The sequence below is a fragment of the Platalea leucorodia genome (assembly GCF_965183815.1).
Source record: "Platalea leucorodia genome assembly, chromosome: 13".
Taxonomy (NCBI): Eukaryota; Metazoa; Chordata; class Aves; order Pelecaniformes; family Threskiornithidae; genus Platalea; species Platalea leucorodia.
The window spans coordinates 15,230,162-15,254,361 of record NC_138835.1 but is presented as its reverse complement, the minus strand read 5'-3'; the positions used below and the strand labels follow the sequence as shown (position 1 = coordinate 15,254,361).

At 48.3% G+C, this 24,200-nt stretch overlaps 1 protein-coding gene across 1 annotated transcript in view; it reads left to right on the top strand.

Moving 5' to 3' along the window:
• The window catches only part of MYT1 (myelin transcription factor 1), a gene marked incomplete at its 3' end in the record, with an annotated part of 42,077 nt that extends 19,262 nt beyond the window's left edge, over positions 1-22,815 (top strand). Inside the window, exons 9-22 of the mRNA XM_082325530.1 lie at positions 782-895; positions 2,347-2,561; positions 5,158-5,363; positions 6,018-6,287; positions 7,041-7,195; positions 9,609-9,671; positions 9,888-9,956; positions 14,157-14,219; positions 14,788-14,871; positions 19,035-19,256; positions 19,840-19,931; positions 20,850-20,953; positions 21,073-21,216; positions 22,675-22,815. Coding sequence (XP_082181656.1) covers positions 782-895; positions 2,347-2,561; positions 5,158-5,363; positions 6,018-6,287; positions 7,041-7,195; positions 9,609-9,671; positions 9,888-9,956; positions 14,157-14,219; positions 14,788-14,871; positions 19,035-19,256; positions 19,840-19,931; positions 20,850-20,953; positions 21,073-21,216; positions 22,675-22,815 — 1,942 coding nt within the window. The remainder of the gene's footprint in view (positions 1-781; positions 896-2,346; positions 2,562-5,157; positions 5,364-6,017; positions 6,288-7,040; positions 7,196-9,608; positions 9,672-9,887; positions 9,957-14,156; positions 14,220-14,787; positions 14,872-19,034; positions 19,257-19,839; positions 19,932-20,849; positions 20,954-21,072; positions 21,217-22,674) is intronic.
• Between the last annotated feature and the right edge of the window lie 1,385 nt (positions 22,816-24,200).

Here is a 24,200-nt window from a genome sequence, read left to right as displayed (position 1 = left end):
TGCAGTGAGATCGAGGTGATCCACTGGTGTTAGTGGGTTATGGAGTGAGCTTTGGGCATAGCGGTTTGGGCTGAGTCCCGGCAGGGTCGGAACCCTGAATTTCATGTGGGGCTGGGCTGGGATTCGCTCGGCTGCTCCGGTGATGAAGGTGCCCGTGATGGCTTGGGGTCAGCTGGGAGCACGCGGGCTCTGCTGGTGAGGGGTTTTCACTGTCCCTGAGCAATCGCTGCAAGAGCCAAGCTGTCCCAAAGAGGCAGAGCCAGGCTTATACTTACGGCATGTCTGAGCAAAAGCCGTTACAGCCCCCAACCTCCCCCAGGCACCGGCGTGCTGGCAGCCGCGCACATCAGAAGTGCAAATGTTTCCCCACAAGTGCCCCTCAGAAGGCTCCCTTCAAACGGCCCCTGCAAAAGAGCCAAATAAATACAAATCAAAAATGCCATTTAACTGCTAAAACCACTCCAAGAAACCAGCCCGTCCCCTTCTGCCTCTGCTGTGCTCAGCCCGGGGAGCTGCCTCCTTGATCCATCACCGGGCCCTGGTGATGCTCCGGGGCTCATCCTGGAGAGATTTGGTACTTGATGTTTGGCTGCTTTGCTGCTTGCCAAGACTAAAAGTAAGCTAGGATAATGATAATAAAAAAAAGCCCTTTAAATGCAAACACTTTTCTCATGGGCTCAGCGCAGCTCTGGGTCCCTGAAATGAAGATTTTCATGCTCATCCCTCATGCTTGGTTTCCTTCTCTCTTTTTTTTTCTCCTTCCTTTAAAATACTCCCACAGTTTATCTGGGTGCCCCATTGCTGCTGCTGAAAAATTAGCCAAATCACATGAAAAGCAACAAACCCAGTCTGGTGATCCTTCGAAGACCAGCTCCAATTCTGACCGGATACTCAGGTAAACGGGACCGCGAGGCCCAGCGCCGCGTAACCGCGCTGCCCCAGCCCTCCCCGCGATGCCACGCTCGCAAGAGCAGCCGTCACGGCTCCCTCCGGCTGTATCTTGATACTGCTGAGTCCTGTTATTATGATCATAGGTCTCGCCAAGGTGGGGAGATATTTAATTGATGATCCCAGGGAGGGCATTGAGGACAATGAATTGCTTCTGTAGCATCAATTAATGCTGAGGCTACAGGCCAAAGGGTTTTACCAGTGCAGCAGAAGGCATTTGTGCCGATTGCTCTGCAATGCAAACTGCCAGAGAATGATGGCTGTTATATTAGCATTATAAGTAGGGTGGGCTCAGGGAGGGGGAGGAGGAGATTTAGGCTACGTATAAATCACTCGATGGCAGTTTCGCCTAAGTCCACCCGCTTTTCTTCCTTAGCCCGCACGGTTCAGAGGAGAGAAACCTGCCACTCATTTTCAAACCAGTCACATTTATTTTGTTATTTTGCCCATCTCTATCTTCCCAGGAGAAAGGGCTGTCTCACATTAAGGGTGTCCCTGATAGATCCTGGCTTCCATAGCTGATGTGATTCATGAGGCTACAGATGGGTTGTAATATGGTTAGTTATTTTGCAACGAGAGCAGGATAAAAACCACAGTACGAGCCCTGAGCAGTACTCCCACAAAGGCATCGGGGTCTGATTAATTTATTTATTTGCTCCCCAGGACTGCTGAGCACCCCGGTGCACCAGCACTCGGTGCTTTGGAAAGGCCATTTAGGGCGATTACTTATTTATTCGCAGCGGAGCCTGCGCCGGGCGCAGAGCGCTCTGAGCGCATCACGAGGACGGTCCATGCTCCAAGGAGCTCCCGCTCCGAGGACTCGCTGGTGGAAAGAGGTCACTGGAAGGAGAATAACAATAGGCCATTTATATACAATTTATATGCAAGACAAATTGATTCATGATAGGCAGCCCAGCAGAAGCGGGTCTTTGAGGGACTCTGCAGGCAGGGGAAAGGCCCTGGTGCTTTTGCAATGAATCCGCAGCGGGGAATGGAGCTAAACTGGGGTCCTCACGCCTTCGTGTGCCATCCTGTGTCATGGGTCCCATAGGTGAGTGATGCCCAAGTTTTTACTGCCGGTGGAAAAGTGCTGCCACACCACGGCAGCCTGCAAGAATATTGTTTTGTGTGACCTCAACACCTCGGTGTTTTGCATAAAAAGGGAAAAAGAAAAAAAAAAAAGGAAAAAAATGGGAAAAAATAAAAAAGAAATCTAAGAGACCCAAAGCAGCTGCAGACTTGCTGAGGGACAGCAAAAGGGCTGTCACTGCCTCCTCTTCCCCAGTAACCCCTGGGGGACAAGGTGCAGCTATGTGTCCCCATCGCGTCCGGTCCCCTCCCAACAACCATCTCGTCGAGGAAAAGAGAAATCACTGTTGCTCGTTGTTTCATCCTCAGGCCTATGTGCTTTGTGAAGCAACTGGAGATCCCTCAGTACGGAAGCTACCGGCCCAACATGGTCCCAGCAACCCCCCGGGCCAACCTGGCCAAGGAGCTGGAGAAGTACTCCAAGGTCACCTTCGATTATGCAAGTTTTGATGCTCAGGTTTTTGGCAAACGCATGCTTGCCCCAAAGATTCAGACTAGCGAAACCTCACCTAAAGCCTTTAAATGTAAGTTGGGAGCAGGGATGGGCTGGTTTTTGCATTTTTTACCTTGCTCAGTGTGTCGTGAGGCTCTTGGGATCGTGGGTTTGGGGTGATGGGAGACGCGGGGCTGAGTTGCTGGATCCCTCCTGCTGCTGTGAAGCAGGGGGAGAAATGGGGATGGGGAAGCTAAGATGGGTGCTGTGGCATGTACATGGTGGAGAGAGGAGCCCGTGGCTGCCGGTAAAGCTTTGCTTGGGGGAGAGTCGCTTTAGCTTTGGGAAGAATTGGTGGGAACATTAATCTGAGCGATGTCTCTAGGTGGGATAAGTTACACAGTTGTCCTCAGTCAGTCCCTGCTGCTTTGCAGTTCATATCTATTGATCTGTCTTTCCTCATCTAGCTAAATGGATTATAGTTTTCTTCTCTTCCATCTTATATATGACCCACTCCACCCATTTGTCTTCTCTGCTGTGCTCTGCTCTCCAACTCTGCTACCTATCGATCACCCACCTCCTATCTCCCAGCTCTTTCCTATCATAGCCACCCACCTCTGCTCTGTACCGAGGACCTTGCACTGGTTCCAACACTGTGCAAGGAAAGTGTGGGTGAAAATGAAATGGTTAAATAAACCCTCAGGGGCTGGGCTGTCAGGAGCAGGAGGGAAGATGCATGAGGAGCCAGCCTGCTGCAGACTGATGTTAAACCTCCTCCTTCCCTTTGATACCAAGCGTGCACCTGAAGACATCTTTTTGAGAAAAAAAAAAAAAAAAAAAAAAAAGATTTAGGAGCCCAGTTTGCAGAAGTCAGCAGCCTCAAGAGGGCTTTCTGTCTGGCTAATCCCACTTCCACAATTCTGTTTAATCCTGATGCAGCTGCTCTCTAAAAAGTGCTCGTACTTGAAAGCATCCCGGTTGTTGCACTACAATGGAAGCGCCCTTTATTACAGTACTAAATCTGTAAAGGATCAGACAATGAAATTGGATGGAGGCCAGAGAGCACAACTGCCACTGTCATCCTGGGTTAGGGCTGATGGAAAAGTAATTTGTTTCCCAGCACAAGTGATTCTCTTGCTGAATAGATTGTGTTATTTGCAATATTAGCAAAGAATTTTCAGGGTAATTGTACTGACAAAAATAATTCCAGCAGACCCACTAGGATAATCCTTTCTATTTTTTCTCATCACTTATTTTACTAATTTGCTGATTGCGAGCCTATTAATGGTAGAAATACTTATGAAATGGAAAAGCATCGCTGAGCCTACGGTGTGAAATTGAAATTGGCATCTCACGATCCTGGATATTGTCGAGTTGGGCTGGCAAATACCCGCACCCTGCCGCAAAGACAAGGATTAAACTGGACTCGAAAACAAGCAGCCATACACAAGAATAACCATTTGGGCAAACCTCCAATGAGTTAATCAAAGCGACAAGATGAATATGATTGCCAATCATAGCAGGGAAATCTGTTCCTTTCACTGAGAACTTATTTTAAAGAGATCTTCATCCAGAGGGATTTATATTCCACTGCATGTGTGTGCATAACTCCCATTAATGTCAATACGCATTATATACGCACACAACGAGGAAGAAGGCAGTCCTCGGGAAGATTAGCATTTTATAGTGTCTTATATTACAAGTTTGTAACGGGAATAATGAAATTGCTTTGCTCTGTAGCCACATCAACCAAGGTTGTCTTGCTGCTTTGCCATCGTTGGGCCAAAGCTTACGAGTCTTCCCCGGGTGAGGCTCCCACTGAAGGGGGGGATGTTTTCCCCCAAAAAGGGCCTAGTGAAATGAATTAAGAATTTGAAGATTTTGCTAATTAATTCAGCATACAATCCTGTGAGTGTTGAAAATCAGCTGGTCCCGTTTGCACTGAAACTACTGACTTCAGAGGGACTGTGTGTGGGTCCTGGCCCTCCTAAATGGATCCAGGTTCAAGATTAGGGCAAGTTTTATTGCAGGTTAACCCTGGGAAATACTCACTTTCATTTCACAGGGTGTAAAGAGAAATTGCATCTCCAGGATGTCACTGCTGCGCACTATGACATACAGTAACAGCGTGGTGTCGTGGCCGCGTGTGGCTGTGTAATAAATCCTGTTATTCAGGCATATTTAAATGATATGTCAGCTGTCAGAAAATCCATATTTCACTGGTGTCATCATCGGAAGCTCGTATTTCATGGCCGTGGTTTTGCTATTAATGTAATTTTTTAAATTGTAAGTTTTCAAATGTGCTACAAGAAATCTTCCCGTAAGTCAGCTCTGCAGATAAGTTATGAACAACAAAGAAAGAGCCAGGGAGCTTCTCTAAGTTTTCTCCTTTAACTGCTTCCACCGAGGAGCAGCTTTAATGAAGTAAAGCACTCATGTTTTGGGGACTTGATGGCAGAGTCAGATAATGAATTAAGTTTTCACACCGAGAGACCACTGCCCACGTCGCAGCCAGCACTGCTCCTATTGCACATCCCCAGCAACAAAATAGCTCGTGGCTTGGTAATAACCACAGGTTTCCACTGGTACTGCTAAAACATTAGCTGTGTCAGGCTGACTTAACCTCTCACCGCTGCCTGTGCTGGTTATACATTAACCTTGGGTTGTTCCTTCTCTTTTTATTCCAGCCAAACCTTTTCCAAAGGCCTCTTCCCCCAGCCACAGCCCCTCCAGCAGTTACGTGAAGAGCACTTCATCTTCCTCCACAGGCTTCGACTACTCCCATGACGCCGAGGCTGCGCACATGGCTGCCACTGCCATCCTCAACCTCTCCACCCGCTGCTGGGAAATGCCAGAGAATCTCAGCACGAAGCAGCAAGAGGCCCCCGGCAAGGTGAGCCGAGCGTGCCCAGGGACCACCACACCACCGCGCAGCCGAGTGGGTTAAAACTTGACCTTTGGGATGGGAGAAATACCTTTTTTTACCCTTCCTTTCATTTTAGTTTTAAATATAGAGGGAATGCAGAGACATCACATATCACCCTTTCGCTCCCTGCTTTGGGTGACGCAGTTTGGAGAAGGTAATCTTGGCCCTTAGTGTGTTATGGAGATGCATCATGGTTCAAGTTACCCATCTGAGCCGAGCATCGTTCCCAAGCAGAGTCTCAGGGCTGGTTTCAGTTGCTCACTGGTCTCTTTCTGATGCCATTTGAGATTCCCCCGTTGCGTCTAGGCTGACCTCCAGCTATTTTTCAGAGGAGCGCAGGTTTTCCAGAAGTCCCGTGTTGCACCCCCAGCCTTGGGCAGATGTCTTGGATGCTATGGGGCGTCTTAAATGGCACTCGATGCCTGTGTTCAAGCAACTGAGTCAAAATGCCACGTTGCTGATAGCAGGGGAGTGCATTTGCATGGCACATTTCTGAAAATATTTATGGAAGAGCACCCCTTCTCTGCAGTTCCTTCTAACTGACTGCGGAGAGGACAGGACATGGATAACCTGCCCCTTTGCTGGCAGCTGCTAACGTTGGGCATGTTTCCAACCTTTCAGTCCATGGACATTGAGGTGGATGAAAATGGGACTCTGGACTTGAGTATGAACAAGCACCGCAAACGGGAGAGCACCTTTCCCAGCAGCAGCAGCTGCAGCAGTAGTCCCAGCATGAAGTCCCCAGATGTGTCCCAGCGCCAAAACAGCACCAGTGCCACGAGCAGCACCATGACCTCCCCCCAGTCCAGCCAGACCTCCCGCCAGGATGAATGGGATGGGCCCATAGACTATACAAAACCAAACCGTCAGCGGGAAGAGGAGCCAGAAGAGGTGAGTAGTGACTCGATGCTTAAATGACACCTCATGGGGGACTGAATGCCATGTTTGCTTGCACAGTTGTCCTACTTTCCCCCAGAACCCCTAGTTTGCCCTTTGAGCCTAGGAGAGAAGTATTATTAGCTTCGTCACTGCTACCAGACATCAGCTGCGGACAATCAGGCAGGAGGCAGATGCTGTTGGATCTGTTGGGGTGCTCTTGCCAAGGAAGAACCCACCACTTGCGTTGTCCTGGGCCTGCAGTGCTTTCTTTGTTATAAATCCTTTCAGCTCATTTGCACTAGTGGTGCTCCTGGTGACGTTCCTCAGGGTGATTTATATCTGCCATTAGCAGATATGGCCCTGCGTGCCACTTAACATTAATCCTTGCAGGTGGGGGAGCCCAGCCATTACCTCCTGGCTGGGGTGAGCGTCCTGGCCCTGGAAGCAGCACACTGCTTCTCTACCCGTGGGGAGGCAGGTGTTGCTGAGGATGAGTATGGGGGGATTGCACTGATCTTCATCCCTTCAAGACCTTGGGAGAGCCAGGTGTAAATTCCTGTTCAGATGTATTTTACACATTTCTCCTATAAAAAGGGGAAATTGCAGACGATTTGATCTCTGGTTTGGGTACTCGAAGGCACCTGCAAAGGTCTCAGGAGTGTTGGCAATGCTGCACTAACTGGGATGAACCTGGGATTCTTTCCCACCACAGCTCAGCATCAATGACCACCCCTATAACAACTTTTTCTGGCTGTTTTCTTGCAGTCAGAGCCTGCTGCCCACTCTTTTGCCTCCTCGGAAGCTGATGAGCAAGAAGTATCGGAGGAAAACTTTGAAGAACGAAAATACCCAGGGGAAGTTACTTTAACCAACTTCAAGCTTAAATTCCTCTCCAAGGACATCAAGAAAGAGCTGCTCACGTAAGTCTTGCCTTCTTGTCTCTTCCTTCAAAATATATAAAATATGTACGCAGGACAGCCAGGCTGGTAGGAGACAAAATTTGTTAGGAAATACATTTTAAAAATTAGAAGGGTCGTTCCCTTTCCTACTGTGATCGGTCTTATCTCATTTAAGCAGTTCAAATGAAAGCACAAAGAGAAACCCTATCCTCATACAACTGCTGATCAATGGGGCATATGGCCTTGAAACTCTGCAGTGATGAAGGGATCTTTCTGGGGAGCTTGGTGCTCTCAGGATTCACGGATGTGGATGTGGAAACCTCCTTGCAGAGCCTGTTTACCCTGGGGTTTTCCTGCAAGAGTGTTTCTGGCACGGGGATGGAGCCTGTCCAATCTCCTGCCCCCTCGTTTTGGGACACTGCGTGATGCTGTGGAGCCAAGAGCACCCAAGGGATCTCACTACCTTCTCAATGGGGGTGGTTGAACTGCAAAGTGCTTTGTTGGGAAGGCAGGACTTGTTGGCTGTTTAACATAGAGCAATGAGTCCCATCACCATGATACTGCAGGGCCACAAAACGTGAACTAGGGCTACAGCAAGGTTGCATCTTACATTGGAGAGAGATCTTAACCAGACTCACATCTGAGAATTCATGGCATTGGGTGAGTGGAAATATAGACCCAGGTCTATTCTATTAGGTGGAGTATTGCTCTGTATCCACACTGATCCCCCAAACTAATGGTTAATGTTTAGAGCCTGACCCAAATGCTGCAGCTTGGACCTGGCTCTGATCTAATGGCAGGTCGGGATCAGTCTGCAGGTTGCGATGGGGAGGTCTCACCTCCCAGGCGTCCCAGCAGATCTGCTGTGCTTGGGCCTCTTTCCTGTGCATCTGACCTTCCCATATGTTAAACAGGGAAGAGTTGGCAGGCATCGTTTTGCTGACCTTATACGACATAGCTCGTTATTTGGCTATGCAAGCAGGAGGCTAAGGGAGAAGACAGGCAGGGAGGAGATCCACGAGGGCAGAGCAGCAGCAGCATCTTCCCTAAATGAGCAAAGCACAGACCAGCTGCCCTACGCAAGCTCTAAAGGCTTTGTGAAAACCCAGCAGCAATGTGAATAGCAATTTCTGAGGTAGAGCCCTGAAGTCCTCCTGTGCTATAATTGTATTATGAGGGTAGAGAAATTTCCTAAATGGAAACAGCCCTGGAATAAATAAATGGTGTTGTGGGCAGCCCTGAGCCTTCTCTCCCCATTTAGCATCCTTGTCCCCTTCTGGCCCAAGGGCTGTAATGAATTAGCTGTAGTTAAGTCAGGAGCAGACTTGCCCTCCGTGTCTGTTTGATGCTCTGTGCCTGGGTGCAGTTCTTGGGCCACCTCCAGGCACTGATCGCAGCTGCTGTGAAGGTGCTCGACACCTCTGTCTTCTCGCTGCCCTGCTGTTGGCACACGACTGGGTACCACGTAGCAATACAGCTGCTCAAACATCTTCATATCAGTGCTGGCTCTAGGGCTCACTGTGTTCGTGTGGGTGTTGTGGCTGTGAAAAGGACTCAAGGGTGAGCAGGGAATAGCTCAGACTCAACATGCCACGCCAAACTGTCCCAGGACATCCCTGCGCTGTCCCAGGACATCTCTGCTCTCTCACGTACCCCCTGGCCTCGGGCAGGCAGGGTGCGACTGTGCCAGAGCCTCACTGCTCATGCACAAACGGGATTTTATTCCCTGGACACGGAGAAGGGATGACACCTTTTCCCATTGCCGGAGGCAGTGGAGAGGGGCGGGTGGGAAACGCAGCCCGGCGAAGGCAGTAGGCGGCATGCGGCAGCTTCTGCCTCTCCTCAATTTAGGAGCGCCCAGGCACACGAGTCAGAGGTTACTTTTATTCCCCTTCTGGAGTGAACAGTATTTTCAAGCTTTTCTTTGCAGCTATAGGGGCTGAAAAAAAAAAATCATTTAAGAAAGCTGAAATCTGACGCTTCCAGGGAACAAGCTGATTCTCGCAGCCAGAACTTCAGTATTGCAGAAATCACCCAAACTGGCAGCACCAAGGCACTGGTGTTCATGCCACCCAACAGGCTGCTTTAAGTTTTCCACTCCCACTGAGCAAACCAAGCAACTAAGTATTTTGAACACTTCACATTTGCCACAAATTTTTTCAGTTTTTTCAAATTTTTTTCAGCATCCTTGTTCAGGAACAGACAAGGGAGGAAGGGGAGCTGAAAGGGAAACAGCTGGTTTATTTGCATGCAAACATATGAACACATGGCGAGGTCCGATGGAAGGAGCCAGCGTAAGGGGTCTGGCTCCGGGGCCAGGCTGAGCCCCTCCACAGACGGACCCTGAGGAGGGCTCGGCTGGTTTTGCAGATCCGGGGCTCTCGGGTGAATTCCTGCCTTTCCAGCACTTACACTCGTTCTTGTTGTTGCCCAGTTGCCCAACCCCAGGCTGTGACGGCAGCGGACACATAACGGGAAACTATGCCTCTCACCGCAGGTGGGTTGACCTTCTTCTCATGGTTCAGACTCTAAAGACAACTTTTTTTTTTTTTAGTATATTTTTTGACCATGTGGATAGTTTGGTTCTGTTTCCTCCCCACCTTCTGTTGCCCCTCTCCCTCCCCCTCCCTGGCCCTTTTTCTTTTTCCTTTTTTCCTTTTTTTTTTTTTTTTTTTTTTTTGCTTATCCAGATATTCCATCTCTTCTCTTTCAGCCTTTCTGGTTGTCCTCTTGCTGACAAGAGCCTCAGAAACCTCATGGCTGCCCACTCTGCTGACCTCAAGTATGTTTGCGCTCAACTTGGAACTCCTTTTTTTTCTTTTTTTTCCACCCTTTTTTCTCTCTTCCCCCTCCCTGCCCCCCCTCCTCTTGCTCTGCTTTTGCTTTTCCATCCCCTCCCTTCTCCTTTCAAAAAGCCGATCAAACTCCACCTGCGAGGAGCTCTGGTGGAGCCCAGCCTCCAGCTGCCGCGTTGGAAAGAGTCAGCATCATGGAGCAAGGCTTATTTTGGGAAGGGGGGATCACAGCAGCAATCAGAAATAACCTGGACTCCTGGCAGGTTTCCTTTGGGCACTGTAGACATATGCTATTTTCTTTTTCATTTGGCGCCTTTTCCCAAGCTCTTGTTTCCCTAGTTTGTGCCATAACCCTTTTCATTCAGCATTTTTGTATGGCTCTCAAATAATCCAAAGCCTAGATAAAGGCATATGCTTTATTTTGGGGTAGAGACACAGCTGGGAAAACACCACCAGGACATAGCGAAAAGAAGCCAACCCTTTTGGAGAACATGGGATGCTCATTTTATGCTAAATTTTAGGGGTTGTTTGGGATGCAGTGACAGAGGTTCCTATTCATTTCCATGGGAGTTTGATTTGCAAGGGAATGAAAGAGGGAGCAAGCAAACGCTTGGTGAGGCCGGATCCTGAGCCAGTGGCAAAGGGCTCACAGGCACATGAATTTCTTTGTTCCCATTGCTGTTTGTGATGGGAGGAACCCAGTCTTCACAGTTTCATTCAAATATCTTCCTCTGAGTCCTGTTTTCAGCTTTGCTGCTGTCTTCCCAAAACTCCCCGTTTTCACTAGGAGCTTATTCTTCACAAGAGGGTTTCCCAAATTCTCTCCTAAGTTGCCTCCCCTAAAGAAAGGTTTAACAGAAATTGTATTTAAAATAGATGGAGACACTGTGGGGACCTGAAACCTCCTCCACCCAACCTACATCTTTGGGGAAAAGCTAATTGTAAATTTTTTTCCAACATCACTTCTATAGAGCCAGCCTATTTTTGGAGGCTGATTCTCCTCTGAGCTCCCTGCTTTGCTGAATCCAGTTTCAGGATTATTTAGACACTGAGGTATTCGTAACTATAACTGAAGAGCCTCTATTGGGAGTAAAACCTCATGGGGGACTTCACATTGCACAGGCTCATCATAAAAAAAAATAAATATGTCCTGTGTCCTCTATGCAATCAGTGATGTTTGGAGCCACGGTAAGAATAGTCAAGTCAGGTGGGAGCCCCTTTGGTCATTAAGGTGGTCAGTAAAGCCCCAAACCCCTTTTTGGTGGCCCGGAGGGCAGTGTGGGTCTGGGACTGCTCCGCACCCCACCGCCGATGCGGGTGCTGGTGCCAGGAAAAATGTTCATTAACTGCCTTCTCCTTATCACAGAGGGGGAAAAAGTAGCTGGATTAGTTGATATTAATAGAATATGCTAGTGGAGGGAAAGGACTCGCATGATTAGCACTAAGTACACTTAATCATGCATTATAGACGATATACATTTTGAAAGAGCCTCTTAAGAGAGCTTTGCTGAACTGGTGTTTCTCCAACAGCCTTAAAGAATAGCCCAGTGATCAGGCAATTAGCGTTAAAGATATTAAAAGCTCTCAGGAACAGTGCCCATTTCCAGTAAGGGCCCAGAGAAAAAGCAAATGGGGTCGTCCCTGAGACCGAGCATTGCGCCGAGCCTTGCCGTGCAGCATCCCTTGATCGCCTTGGGCATCTGATGTCAGCACTTTTTATCAAAATACTATATAAAACAGGAGACTTCTGGTCAAAACAAAGCTTTTTAATGTTATTTCCCAAGTACTGTTTTTTTTCTATGTCTTGGTGAGGATGGGAGTAGGGGAGGGAGGAAGGGAAGAGGATTTGGAGATATTACAGAGAGCGCAGTCATCACTTTTCACAACTTCAGATAAGGCCATGTCAGTGTTTCTATTATAAATTCTATTTCAGGGGTTAATATCCCTGATATAAAAAAATAGCTCCAGGCTGGAACATGCAATAAAAGGTCTCTGTCGGTATGATTTGTCTCCAGATAATTAAAAATAAAACTCAAATCACTTCTCTCCCTTTTTTAAAAGTCCTGAAAGGCAAAAGGAGTTGGGTGTTAGTGTTTTCATAATTTCATCCCACCCTGAAGCTAGAACAACAAAGAAATAGTTTTGCTTTCTATTTTAACAGCGTATAGCAGGGAAATGTCACAGTCATCTCCTAAACCTGTAATTTCTAAATGAGTTAAAGAATTTGCGCCCTCATCAGGGTCCTGCTGGATGTGCTCCTTCTCTGACTGCACCGGACCTATGTGCATTTATGTTTTCCTGGGTCTGGGCAGGTCGAGTCTTGGTCCTCGAGACTCAGTCTCCCTGTCACCCTTCTGGGACCAGGATGGTCCCTGCTCTCCCACCCTAGGTAAGGTGCCAATTTTTTTTGCCAGTGGAGACTCTTCAGTGACTCACAAATGCCAAACCCTCCCTCCAAGCTGGTGCAAAGAGGAGAATTATGATATTTTCTAACAAAAAAAAAAAAAAAAAAAGAGGAGTTTTTAAAAGGCCGTTTTCTAAGCTGCAGAACTAAAGGCATCTGTGGAAATCATTGCTCCATTGACTCTCAGGGGCCAGAGCACCCCAACTATACCATTGCCTAGGTCAGGCATGAGCTTTCCCAAAGGCACTGGCCTCAGGGGCTGCCCGTGCACCGTCATGTGTTGCCCATCAGTTCGCTGGGGTGTCCTGGAGACACATCGATCCCTGCTCTGCGGCGGGGTACAACCAGTGCTACCAAACCAGGCACCGGTGGCTTTAAAACTGGGGATTGAGAAAGTGGGGGCACAGCAAAATCCTTTCTCAAAGAGAAAGGGCACTCTGCAAGCCTGCGGTCATCCCGTGAGCTTTGCTCGCTCCGGCTCAGAAGCGAGGGGCTGAGACCCTCCTGCTCGTCCCGCAGCAGCACCGTGGATTTCCTCCCCCAGTACTAATCACTTGACTGAAACAGCCCTGGCTAATTGGCAGGCTGGCGTGCACATCCTCGCCGAGCACTCCTCGCCTCTCTTCCTTGTCCCCATGACAACTTTTATGTCTGCCGTGTCACCTACAGCATCTGGAGCAGATCTTTGTGCTCATCGTACTTCATATCCCCTCACCTTTCTCGCTTCTGCGCCCTTAACGATGCGGTGCTTAACTCGTGCTATTATCTTCACTGCCGCTCAGTAGGGCTCGCAGCCCCTGCTAGCCTTTGTGCAGGTTTGTGTGATCACAGAACTATTCTTCAGGCTTTGCTTTCCATCATGTCCCAGAGTGCTGGATGCTTACCTTCAAACTCGTGATCATGGCTGCATCTTCAAAGACCCCTTTGTAATGGCAGCGGCTGAGGACCAAGGTGCAGAATTTGTACCGAAGCACCAAAAGCTGCTGGTGCACCGTGCGTGGTGACCTGGTGATCCCCAGCCCAAGGCCCCGCAGGCAGCTGTCCCCTTGCAGACCCCTCTGTCCCTTGCCCATGGTGTTACGGAAGGAGGAGACCTGAGGTTAACCTAACCTTTTCGCTCCTATTCCTTAATTACTTTCCATCAGAGGCATCAAACGGTTTTGGACTCTAAGGACCCTCCTGCGGTCGGGTGTCTGTTTGCCCTCGGTGAGACTAGCCCCCGCCAAATCACCCAGAACTGAGCTGAGACCTTCTGTTGGGCTTCCCCTTCGTGTTGGCCGAGGTGGCCCTGGAGGATAAAGCTCAATGGCCAAGTTGTCCAGAGCTATAGACTACTTTTCTGGTTTCTTGTCTATGCTTGCATCCAGCCCAATAGCCCTGGATGCCATCTCCTTACGTCTTCCTCAGGAAGACGGACGCTGTCCTGGAGGTCTTTTTTTGGCTCCTTTGTTATCATCTCCTGAGCTGTCCCCTTCACGAGGGCGAGGAGAGAGGCTGGGACTCACATCCCTCCGCTGGAGAGCAGCTACCTGCCGCGCTCCCAGCACCCCCACCTCCTCCCGCTGATGTCCCTCTCCAGCGCTGACAGCATGCAGCAATGCATCGACTTCGGTGTCAGGGATATTACAGACCAGACCTTGTTCTTAGGGAGGGAGAAGGGGCAGGAAGAAAAACCTGCTTCTGTGTTAACAGTCCCTAGATTTCTCTTTGAAATGAGCTGTTGCAAAGCGCCGGTCCCCTGCTCGGATCCCCAGGCTAATCTGAGCATCCCTTTCCTCTGCAGGTGCCCTACTCCTGGTTGTGATGGCTCTGGTCACATAACAGGAAATTATGCATCGCATAGAAGGTAAGATCTCCCTTAAATTATTTTCTCTGTAGCCTCTTTCTGTTTTTTTTTTTTTTTTTTTTCCCCCTGCAGTGGGCAGAGTTGTAAAGTTCTGAATAAAACATTAATGTTACTGACAACTGAAGCCTATTTTCATCTCTTTAATCTGACTTATCTTTTTTTTTTTTGATGTTTCCAGCATCTGATTAGAAGCTCCCTTCAACAGAATAAAAGACAAAGGGTCAGATTTTAGTTGATGCAATGTTCCTGTTAATAATGCTACCTATTTATGACTTCTATTATCACTTTAGAGCATTAATAGCAGAGATCTGAGCCTTCTGTTTCAACAATTCCATTAAACATCGCAGGCTGTTAGCAGATATCTTCTTATCTAGACACCATTAATTACTGTCCATCTCCCTCAATTTTTTATTTTTTTTTTCTCCTGACTTCTCGTGATGTGAAGCTGCAAAACGAGAGAGATCAAAAACACTGTGCGAAATTCAAGGGAAAGATGACTGAAGCAGGGGAATAGCAAATGCAGTGATTCTGCCAGTGAGACAGGCCTTTCTTCTCTTTTTAACCACAGTCTGTCAGGCTGCCCTCGTGCCAAGAAAAGTGGGATCAAGATCACCCCGACAAAGGATGACAAAGAAGACCCAGAGCTGATGAAGTAAGTCTGGAGAAAACTCCTGAGCGGACCCTCCGGCTCGGTCCCCTTTGCCTCGCACAGATTTATGCGGGAGAGCAGCACCCATCCCGCATCCCCCCTCGCTCGCGCAGCTCGCAGCATCGTCTGCCTGCGCTGGAGCGGGCGCTGCCAAAGCTCTTCTGCTACTTTCTGTGGAATTTTTCCCTGGTCCCAAAAATGGCGGTGTAATTTTGAAATTTGCTTGGAAAATTGGGTGGCGGGGAGGTAACGTATTTTTTCGTATTTGTTTTTGCAGATGTGAAAGGTAGGCTGGTAGGGCATGACTAGTTCCTCTCCTACCTGGGCTTTATATAATCCTAAAAAACCCACCAGTGTTGTAAATGAAGGTAAAACCCCACAGCCAAGCAAAACGTTGCAGGTTTTCAGGCAGTAACGGGCAGGTGAGGGGTGCTGGAGGGCTCACTTAACTCCCAGGAACGTGGTAGAAATAGGAACTATCCAGCACTGAGTCGGGTCAGGATCCAGTAACCCCGAATAAGGCACGTTTGGTAGAGTCTTTGCCACGGCTGAATATTCAAAGCGAACAGAAAAAGCCTTTCTCTGCTGCCTCGGGCTGAATTTTTCAAAACATCCCAGGGGGTTTATTACTACTGGGGACAGAGATTTTAAATCTCTTAGTCTGCCTCAGGAGCTTTGGTTTGCTGTGAAATCCATTTGTCCTGACTTTTAGCAAGCCCAAGCATCACAGGCTCGGTGTCCAGGCCCTGACGTGAGGTTCGGGGTCTGTGCCTCGACCCCTCACACAGCTACGGGACATCAAAGCCTTTGCAGCAGGGCTGGGGCCGGCGCTGACCCCAGCATCCTAGTTTTTGTTAACCCAGAGCATCCCCAGCCTTTCTGGAGCTTGTCCACTCACCCAGCAAGTGCAGGTGGAAGGGGCTAAAAAGAAACATGGAAAAACTTATCAACCCCCTCCAAGAGTTTCTGGATGCCCATGAACGCTGGCATGTCTGGCCAAACCCCTTTGGCTCAGCAGACTGTCTCCAAATGCATCTTTTTTTCCCTATTTTAGCCCTAGGGCAGATCTTGCCCTTGCAGAAGAGTGGATACCTCCGCGTACCCCGGCTTTGCCCTGGAGCAGAGGCTGAGCCGGAGCGGGAACCAGTGGGTGTGGAAGAGCCCCATGGGGGCTGCGGGAAACTGGGATGTGCAAGCTGGGGGAAGGACCTTTAAGAAAGAGATGATATTTGAGCCATCTGCTCGGTTCTTACTCCTCAGTCTACAGGAAGGAAAGCCTCCCAGTTAAATGAGCCGTGTGATGATTAGCAGGAGTTAGCGGAGTTTATTAAAAATTAAGCCACCTAGTCGAGAATCTGTGGGAAAAAAATCCTTTTTTGGCTCAAATACACTAAATTGCTGATGGCATTGTAATGCTGTGCCATTAACCAGTGACACAGTGAAGGAAAGGACAAGCAGCAAACGCTGTCATGCAACTGTCGGCTGTGGCACATTTGCTGCTTTTACCGCGGTGGGAGGCCCCCGGTTGGGAGGTCGCCCCTCTCCGCGTTCTCCCCAGGGGCACGTGTCCTGTGCGGCTGGGAAAGCCGGGCCTTTGCTCATCCTTCTCTGCCCCATTCGGGGCTAGGACCAGTCGGGGATGTGCCAAGCGGCTCCCCCAGTGTGGTTTCTCTGCAAAGAGATTGCTTCCCAGTGCAAGGAGAAAGGAGCTTTTATAGGGCTGTTTTGTTAGGGTGCAGCTGGTGCGTGTACAGGAACACGGGGTGAGCTGGCAGGGCACCCCCAGCAGAACGACGGCCCCCCCGGCATCCTCACCAGGGGCTGGGTCTTTCCTAGTCCACCCTAAAGGTGCAAATGCTGGGAAGCTAAAGTGGCAAGAAATGGGGTTGGAGCGTCAGCAGAGCTGGGATTTTCTGACTCCTAGAAAGCTGATGCCAGCCGGGGGGCTGGCTGTGGCTCTGCTGCTCCGTCGGCCGCGGGACTGCGGGCGCGGGTGCAGGCAGTGCCGGGTGGACATGGGGTCACCGTGGAATGAGGGCATGAAGGCATTCCCAATGGTGTCCCATGGTTCAAGCAGCAGCCCCCACTCCTCCAGTATGTCCAGGAGGAGCAGAAGCTCCTCCAAGATGTGCAAAAGAACACGGTGCAACGATCCCTTCGCTGCCGCCATCCCCTAGCCCTTGGCAAGCTCCTGCTCTGCCTCCCGCAGCAAGGTGCGCCCGGCGCAGGGTTGCATTAAGGAGCTTTGGCTCTAAATCCTCCTCCGTCTGCACCGAGCACCACTTGGAACCCGGCCGAGTTTTGCACATCGCCACCGAGGAGAAAGTCATTTAGTCCCTGTTGTTTTTGCTGTTCATCCTTCAAGTAATTTGCTACAGACGTGATTGAACAGATCACCTCAACCTTCAGCCCGGCCCTGGCATAAAACGGAAGCATCCACGGCCTAATTGATCAAACGCTACTGGTGCTTCCGTTAAATAATAATAATAATAATAAATAAAAAAAAAAATTAAAAAATGTCCAAGCCAGCTGTTTTGCACAATAAGGCTCTGGTTTATTTTTTAACAATGAAAATGTAATGAAAGTTAAATTAACAGCATAAAATATGTAACGGTTGGGCTGTAACGGCTGCATACTAAACGCTGGGGTTTGTCTCTTTCTCTCTCGCTCTTTTTTTTCCCCCCTCTCCTTTTCCTCCTGAGGATTCGGTAATTTGCTCGTGATCATATAAAAGCAATGATGTTATGAATTTACTGAGGATCCTGCTGGCAGGGATATTATAAGTGAATTGTGCTGCATTTGCAGCTGATTAAAATCGAGATCAGCATTTTTCAAATTATCTTGGGAAAAGGCTGGGTGTACCGCTCCCCCCTTCTGCTGTCATCTCCCTTTTGTACGAAATATAAACAATCAGGGTAATCATTTCTGCGGTGAAACGCAGCTTGCAATTTTCAGGAGCAGCTCAGCGGATATTTTGCTGGGGAAACTTAAGTCCCTAATTGCTCTCAAACTGAGGACACGGGGTTATTTTTGCCATTTCTTATCTACTTTTCCTCCCACTCCTCCTTTTTTAGAGTAACCTCCCTTGAGTAATAAACTTTTAACTGTGTTTATAATTGACTAGCGTCTTTAAACAAATGCAAACCAGAGCAGAAACCTTAATAGATACACCGGGCTTTGTCGAATGGCTGAATTTAGTGAGCCTGCCATTAGGCGGGGAGCTTGCGAGCCGGGAGGAAAGAGGTGCCTTTTAGAGAGGCACTCATCCTCTTGGCAATTAGCACAAGTTCTGTCAGTGCTTCCATGATGCCGCTTGCAGCTCCTGTGTGCTTTAACCGGCCGTAAACGGCGGCAGAAGCACGGGGACGGGAGGGCTCGTGCTGCCTTGACGGTAATTCCCACTTGCGAGCGCAGGTTGATCTCTTGGTAGCTGCGGGATGTGAACCGGGAGGAGGAGGAGGCAAGCGAAGCTGTGCCGCGGCTGCAGGCTGAGTGGTGCTGCAGGGTTTATTTGTCCTGTCTGATGGGGTACGGGCTCAGAAACCCCTCGGACACCCTCCTTGCAGGAGCAGGTTTGCAGCTTTTCGGTGCACAGGTTGCAGCCTGACCGGCTCCCAGGTCAGGGACTGGTTCCCGGGGAAGGATTGCATCCCCGTGGGCACAGGCAGTGCTCCTAGATCGCGTTGACCGTACTAGCGTAGGGTGATAAAGCTGATGACCCTGGGCTTCTCAGCAGCAACACCAGGCAGAGCCGGCTGTAAATGTGTGGTGGTTCGGTGCGAGCGTGTCAGCCTTGGGGTAACGTCGGGATCCCACGTCAGGCAGCCCTGCCTGCTGCCTTTGCGCTCAATGAGGCACGAAACACATGGTCTGGGACACCACTGGGACCTGCTTTTGCTGCAACTGTGAGTGCGATGTGACCTCCGCAGTCTTTCCCTCTTGCAGGATTTGCCTTCATTCTCTTTGGCTCTTTTCAAGGGGCAGCCATAGCTCTTTATTTCCCGTCTGCCATTTCCATCAACTGAGCATCTACCCCGTAAAGTCCAGAGGAGATTCCCTAAATGCCAACGCTCTCTTCCCAGGCTTCCTTGTTCCTGCTTATCCCTAATTTCCTTACGTCCCTCTTCATTCCCGTGCTGTAACTGTTGGTAATTCCCTGTGCCCAGGTGTCCAGTTCCTGGCTGTGTTGGGCTCGGACACATCAGCGGCAAATATGCCTCTCACCGGAGCGCATCAGGGTGCCCCCTCGCAGCCCGCAGGCAGAAGGAAGGATCGCTCAACGGCTCCTCATTTTCCTGGAAGTCGTTGAAGAACGAAGGCCCAACCTGCCCTACCCCGGGCTGCGATGGCTCCGGCCACGCCAACGGGAGCTTCCTCACTCACAGAAGGTAAATCACAGGGTTGAAATCACCGGGAGTGTGACAACATTGCCACGGACTAACCTACCTGCCTGTAGATGCTGCTTGAGCATCACTCAGCTCTTCATGCAAGGCTCAATAGCTGGTGCTTTTGCTGCTGACCTCAGCCAGGTTGCTCCAAGGTTGGAGCTTTCTGCATGGAAGAAACTGCGTAGTTGTTTTAATATTGCAATGGTGAGATGTGGATTGGGCAAAATCATGAAAACTGATAATATAATGCCCTTCCATGAGGAAGCCAGAACAGGACTTGGGCAGCCCAAACAGGGTTTGATGCCCAAACCAGCCAGACTCGTCTCACCTTCCTCACCTGTCATGCCCTCTCTTTTAGGAAGCAACGTGGTTTTTACTCTTTGTTCAGAGAAAATTTCTCTCACTTTATAAATAGGGAGTTTTGTGGCATTATTCATAAAGCAATTTCCTCTGTACCATAGAAAGCTTTTAGAAGCTGCTGTCTTGCAGCATGAACTCCACCAAACCGTATGTGCGTTTGTTGGGAACATAAGCACCTATAAATACCAGGAGTTTATGAAACCCCTTTTTACTCGCTTTTCAGTTTGTCAGGGTGTCCAAGAGCTACTTTTGCTGGGAAGAAAGGAAAACTCTCAGGGGATGAAATTCTCAACACAAAGTTCAAGACCAGCGATGGTAAGGATTTTCACTCCTTTTGCTTTGCAGGTGTGGCAGGGTATTGAGCGCTTAAATCTTTTTCTTTGCAGACTGGGGAGGTTTCAACACAGAAATCTGGCCTCAGATTTAAGCTTGTCCTGTGCTACGAACACCCATTTCTTGGGATCCCTGGGTATTGGGGGTGGCGTGGTACTGGCACTGCTCCCCGAGTGTCACACTGGGAGGGAGCAGGTGAAACGATAAAGAAGGAGTTTCCATAGTGAAATTCCAGGCAAAAGAATTAATGCTGAAATTGAGATATTTTTTGAAATATTCACTGGCATTTTTACAAACCACTTGCAGTCCTTCAGCGATTTTCACCTATTCAGGGCTTTTAATCCTGCAGATATTTCTGGATCTGGAATTTTGTTAGCGATGGCACTTTGCATTTCCAGTGCTATTACTGAGGTTTCTGTGGTATTTGACAAGGTTCAGGCATTTGACTTGAATGCTTATATAGTTTGGAATCTATAAATACCTGCACTCTTCTCGAAATATTGCTTTATTTTATGAACTTTGTAATTTCTAATCAAGACATGCATTAGTTTTTTAAATGGCATCTTCCCAAACTCAGGACTGGACAGAGTGACCTGAGTTTTCAGGGCAATCAACCTTGCAGGGTGCACGGAGGTGCTGGACTCCAACCGCTACACTGTCGTTGGCTTTTGCATTTACATATTGACCTATAAAGTATCATTGAACCGTGATGCTAAAAACCTTACTAAAAAAATAAAAACAAGCAGGTGAGGTGTGCATCCTATTTCGAGGATGTAAAAGCAAAGGTGAGGACTTTGTGAGCGGTGATGTCTATGCAACAGGATGGGCTCAGCAGAAAGCCCAACATTTTTGCTTATCCTGCAAACATTTGCTGACTTCCCGTGACCTTCTCTCCCGCAGTTCTGGAGAATGATGAAGAGATCAAGCAGCTGAACAAGGAGATCAGTGAGCTGAACGAGTCCAACTCGGAGATGGAAGCGGCCATGGTGAAACTGCAGTCGCAGGTTTGTGTGCTTGGACGTGCACCCAAGCCCACGGATGCATGGCCAAGCCCCTTTGCATGGGTGGCGGTGGGTGCCGTCGCGTGAGGGTTGGTAACCCTGCCATGCGCCTTGCTCCGCAGATCTCCACCATGGAGAAGAACCTGAAGAACATTGAGGAGGAAAACAAAATCATAGAGGAGCAAAACGAAGCCCTGTTCCTGGAGCTCTCAGGGTTGAGCCAGGCTCTAATCCAAAGTCTTGCCAATATCCGCCTTCCGCACATGGTAAGAAACTTTGACAGCGCTCGCCCCAGCTGGCGTGATGGAGGGAGCTGTGCCAAACCCAATTCACGATAAGGCTTATGTACAATTAAAGAGTGGGAGAATTTCTCTTTATACACCTACGTGTCCTTTATAAGATCAGTACTTTTGCCTTATCTCTGAAGCTTGCATTATATCTCCCTTTTGTTGTCATTTTCTGCTGATCTCCCTTTGTATCTATTGTTCTGTCTCATTACATCTGGGAGCATTATCACAAAATAGGAAACTTTATCAAGGGCACCCAGTGCCTTTTAGGCTAAGACAGCACAAGCAGAGATCAGGAGGGATTGGATTTCAACGTCAGAAAGATCTTACAGCTCCTATTATAATGCAGGTAGTTTCAATTCCGTTTTGAATAGCTGGCAGCCAAAGAATAGCATTCTTAAAGAGAGTGTATTTTGTTTAATTTAGCAAGGTCTAACAGCCCACAGCATGTTACACAGAGTTACCACAAAATGAAAAGACTGCATTAAAATAGTAAAACCACAAAAGGCTATTAATTACCGTCTCTCTATTCCCAGGAATGTAATTACTGTTGTCAAAACCAGGTGCGTGGAGGGGGGGCTCGTGTTGTTGGGGAAGCTGTCCTCTTACGACTCGTAAAGACCATCACAATGATCACAGGAATGAGCTTTTGATTTATTTTTTTTGCCATCATTTTTTTTTGGGAATCCTTTTCATTGGGGTTTGTATTTAATTCCAGGCTGGTTGGAGAGAAGCCATTCTCCAGCAGAGCAGTTTTGGATAGTATTCACCCAGCTGCCTAACTGGCAGAAAACCGCTCGCTGAGTGCTTTTCTGTAAAGTATTTGACACATAAAGGTCAAATAAACTGTTCAGCAAATATTTTTTCAAGGTTTCAGGCAACTCCAATTAAATAATGCCCACGAGACTGGTATGCTCATTTTATTCCTGTTCTTTTTCTTCCTTCTCCCTTTCTTTTTTCCCCATTAACGCCCAGTTAGATATTTGCAAGGTTTCCACGATGCCCCTGAAAAGCAAGAGCTGTACCGCAGCAGCGTGCTGGTGTGGGGCAGATGCGAGCCCAAGGTGACCGGGCTCCTGTCCTAACTTTGCCTTTGATTCCCTCTGTGATGCTCAGCAGTCTCTGCCTCCTCTCGTCCTCCAGCACTTCACTTCCATGGCTTAATTCAGCCTCAAGCCTGTCAAACTGCCTGCACATGCTTAACCTGATGCTGTTAATAGTTCCATGAGGCCAATGCATACAATTAAGGGCCCAGTTAAGATCTGGCAGGATCAGGGGTTGCGCGATGAGACTCCCATACGTACAACACCACGCACAAAAAGGGTCCGACGTAGAGACCTTTGGCTGTTGGTACATACAGGTGATTAATTGCAAAGAAACATCTCAGCCTCTTCCTGCTCTACTGCTAACACTTGTATTTGGTTTTTTTGGCTGCAGGAGCCAATTAGTGAGCAGAACTTCGATGCGTATGTGAACACGTTGACCGACATGTACACCAACCAGGAGTGCTACCAGAACCCGGAGAACAAGGACCTGCTGGAGAGCATCAAGCAAGCCGTCAAGGGCATCCAGGTTTAGTGCCGCGGGATGGAGACAAGCAAGAGAACAGACTGTAAGACGGAACTTTCCCTCCAAGTATTCAGGTTTACAAGTTAGAAAACTTGTTCAATGAATGAAAAAAAAAAAAAAAAAGAAAGAAAAAAAAAGGACCAAAATGTAACCAAGAGGCCATTTCTGAGACATGGAACTGATTGAACTCAATGTTCTCGTTTACTTAACTTTGGACCTTCTTGAGAAAAATAGGATTTTTCTACCTGGACCACGAGGTAGATCAGGATGGAAGGCTAAATTCTCCAGTAGGCTGTGGGGCTTGGTAGCTGGTGAAGAGCAGGCATCTTTCATGAGTTGCCATGCTCTTGCAGAGCTGATCCAAGAGTTAAAACGTTACAAGAACAGGGTCTTGTCTGATCCAAGACTAGCATATGACTGGCTTAAACCCTCATGTTGTCTATGGTTGTATGTCCAGATCACCTACTCACACATGAATTATGTTCTATGTTGCTACAAGTGCTGGAGCTGCAAGCTACCTGTAAATCTGAACCTGTGCTGGGCCTCCCAACCCCGAGGTGTTCAGATATCCACTGGGCATGGGAACTCTGAAGTATTATAAAGTAGCTTATTTTTATTTTCTGAAAGAAATCCGAAGAGCAGTTCTGGATCTCCAGTGGAAAGCGCAATGGAAAAAAGGTTCTCAGGGAAGCTTTTGGAGTTTGCAACTACAGTATTCCTTTGTCTGTCTTAAATATGAGAATAGCTATTATGAATAGGTCAATACCAGATATTTCATACGGAAGAATTCTTAATGTGTCATGGTCCGGTGTATATGATTTTTTGGAAGTCTGTTTGATGACAGTTCTGGTTCTTTTCATTATTGTGATCATCCTTACAGTGGCGCAGTACTGCCAGTCCAGAGATCATACATCAATGCCAGAGAACGTTTGAGATTGCGATGAACAAAAAAAAAAAAAAAAAAAAAAGAAACAAAAACCAACAAAAAGAGAGATGTTAATTGGTGGCCAGCAAAGTGCTTACCTACTGCGAATCAGTAGTTGATTTCTTACAGGTATCCACAGGGCAATGGGCATTTTTTGGTTTGGTGTTCTACGTTTTGCGCAAAATCATTGCGCAAGCGCCATTCTGGAAGAAAAAAAAAAAAAAAAAAAGAAAAAAAAAAAAAAGAGTATTCAGGTATTGGGTATTCTTCCAAAGAAGCATTTTGTAAGCAGCTCGGTACACGCAGCCCACTGTGCACTTAAAGAACAACTCTATGAATGTCTTTGCGACGCTGCTCTCCAGCACCCGCTCCATCGCGCGCGGAGCCGGCTGTCACCCCGCGGGTTCGCTCTCCCCCACCTTCGCTCCCGTCCGGAGCTCGCTGTCCCCCTGCTGCAAACACTTTGGAA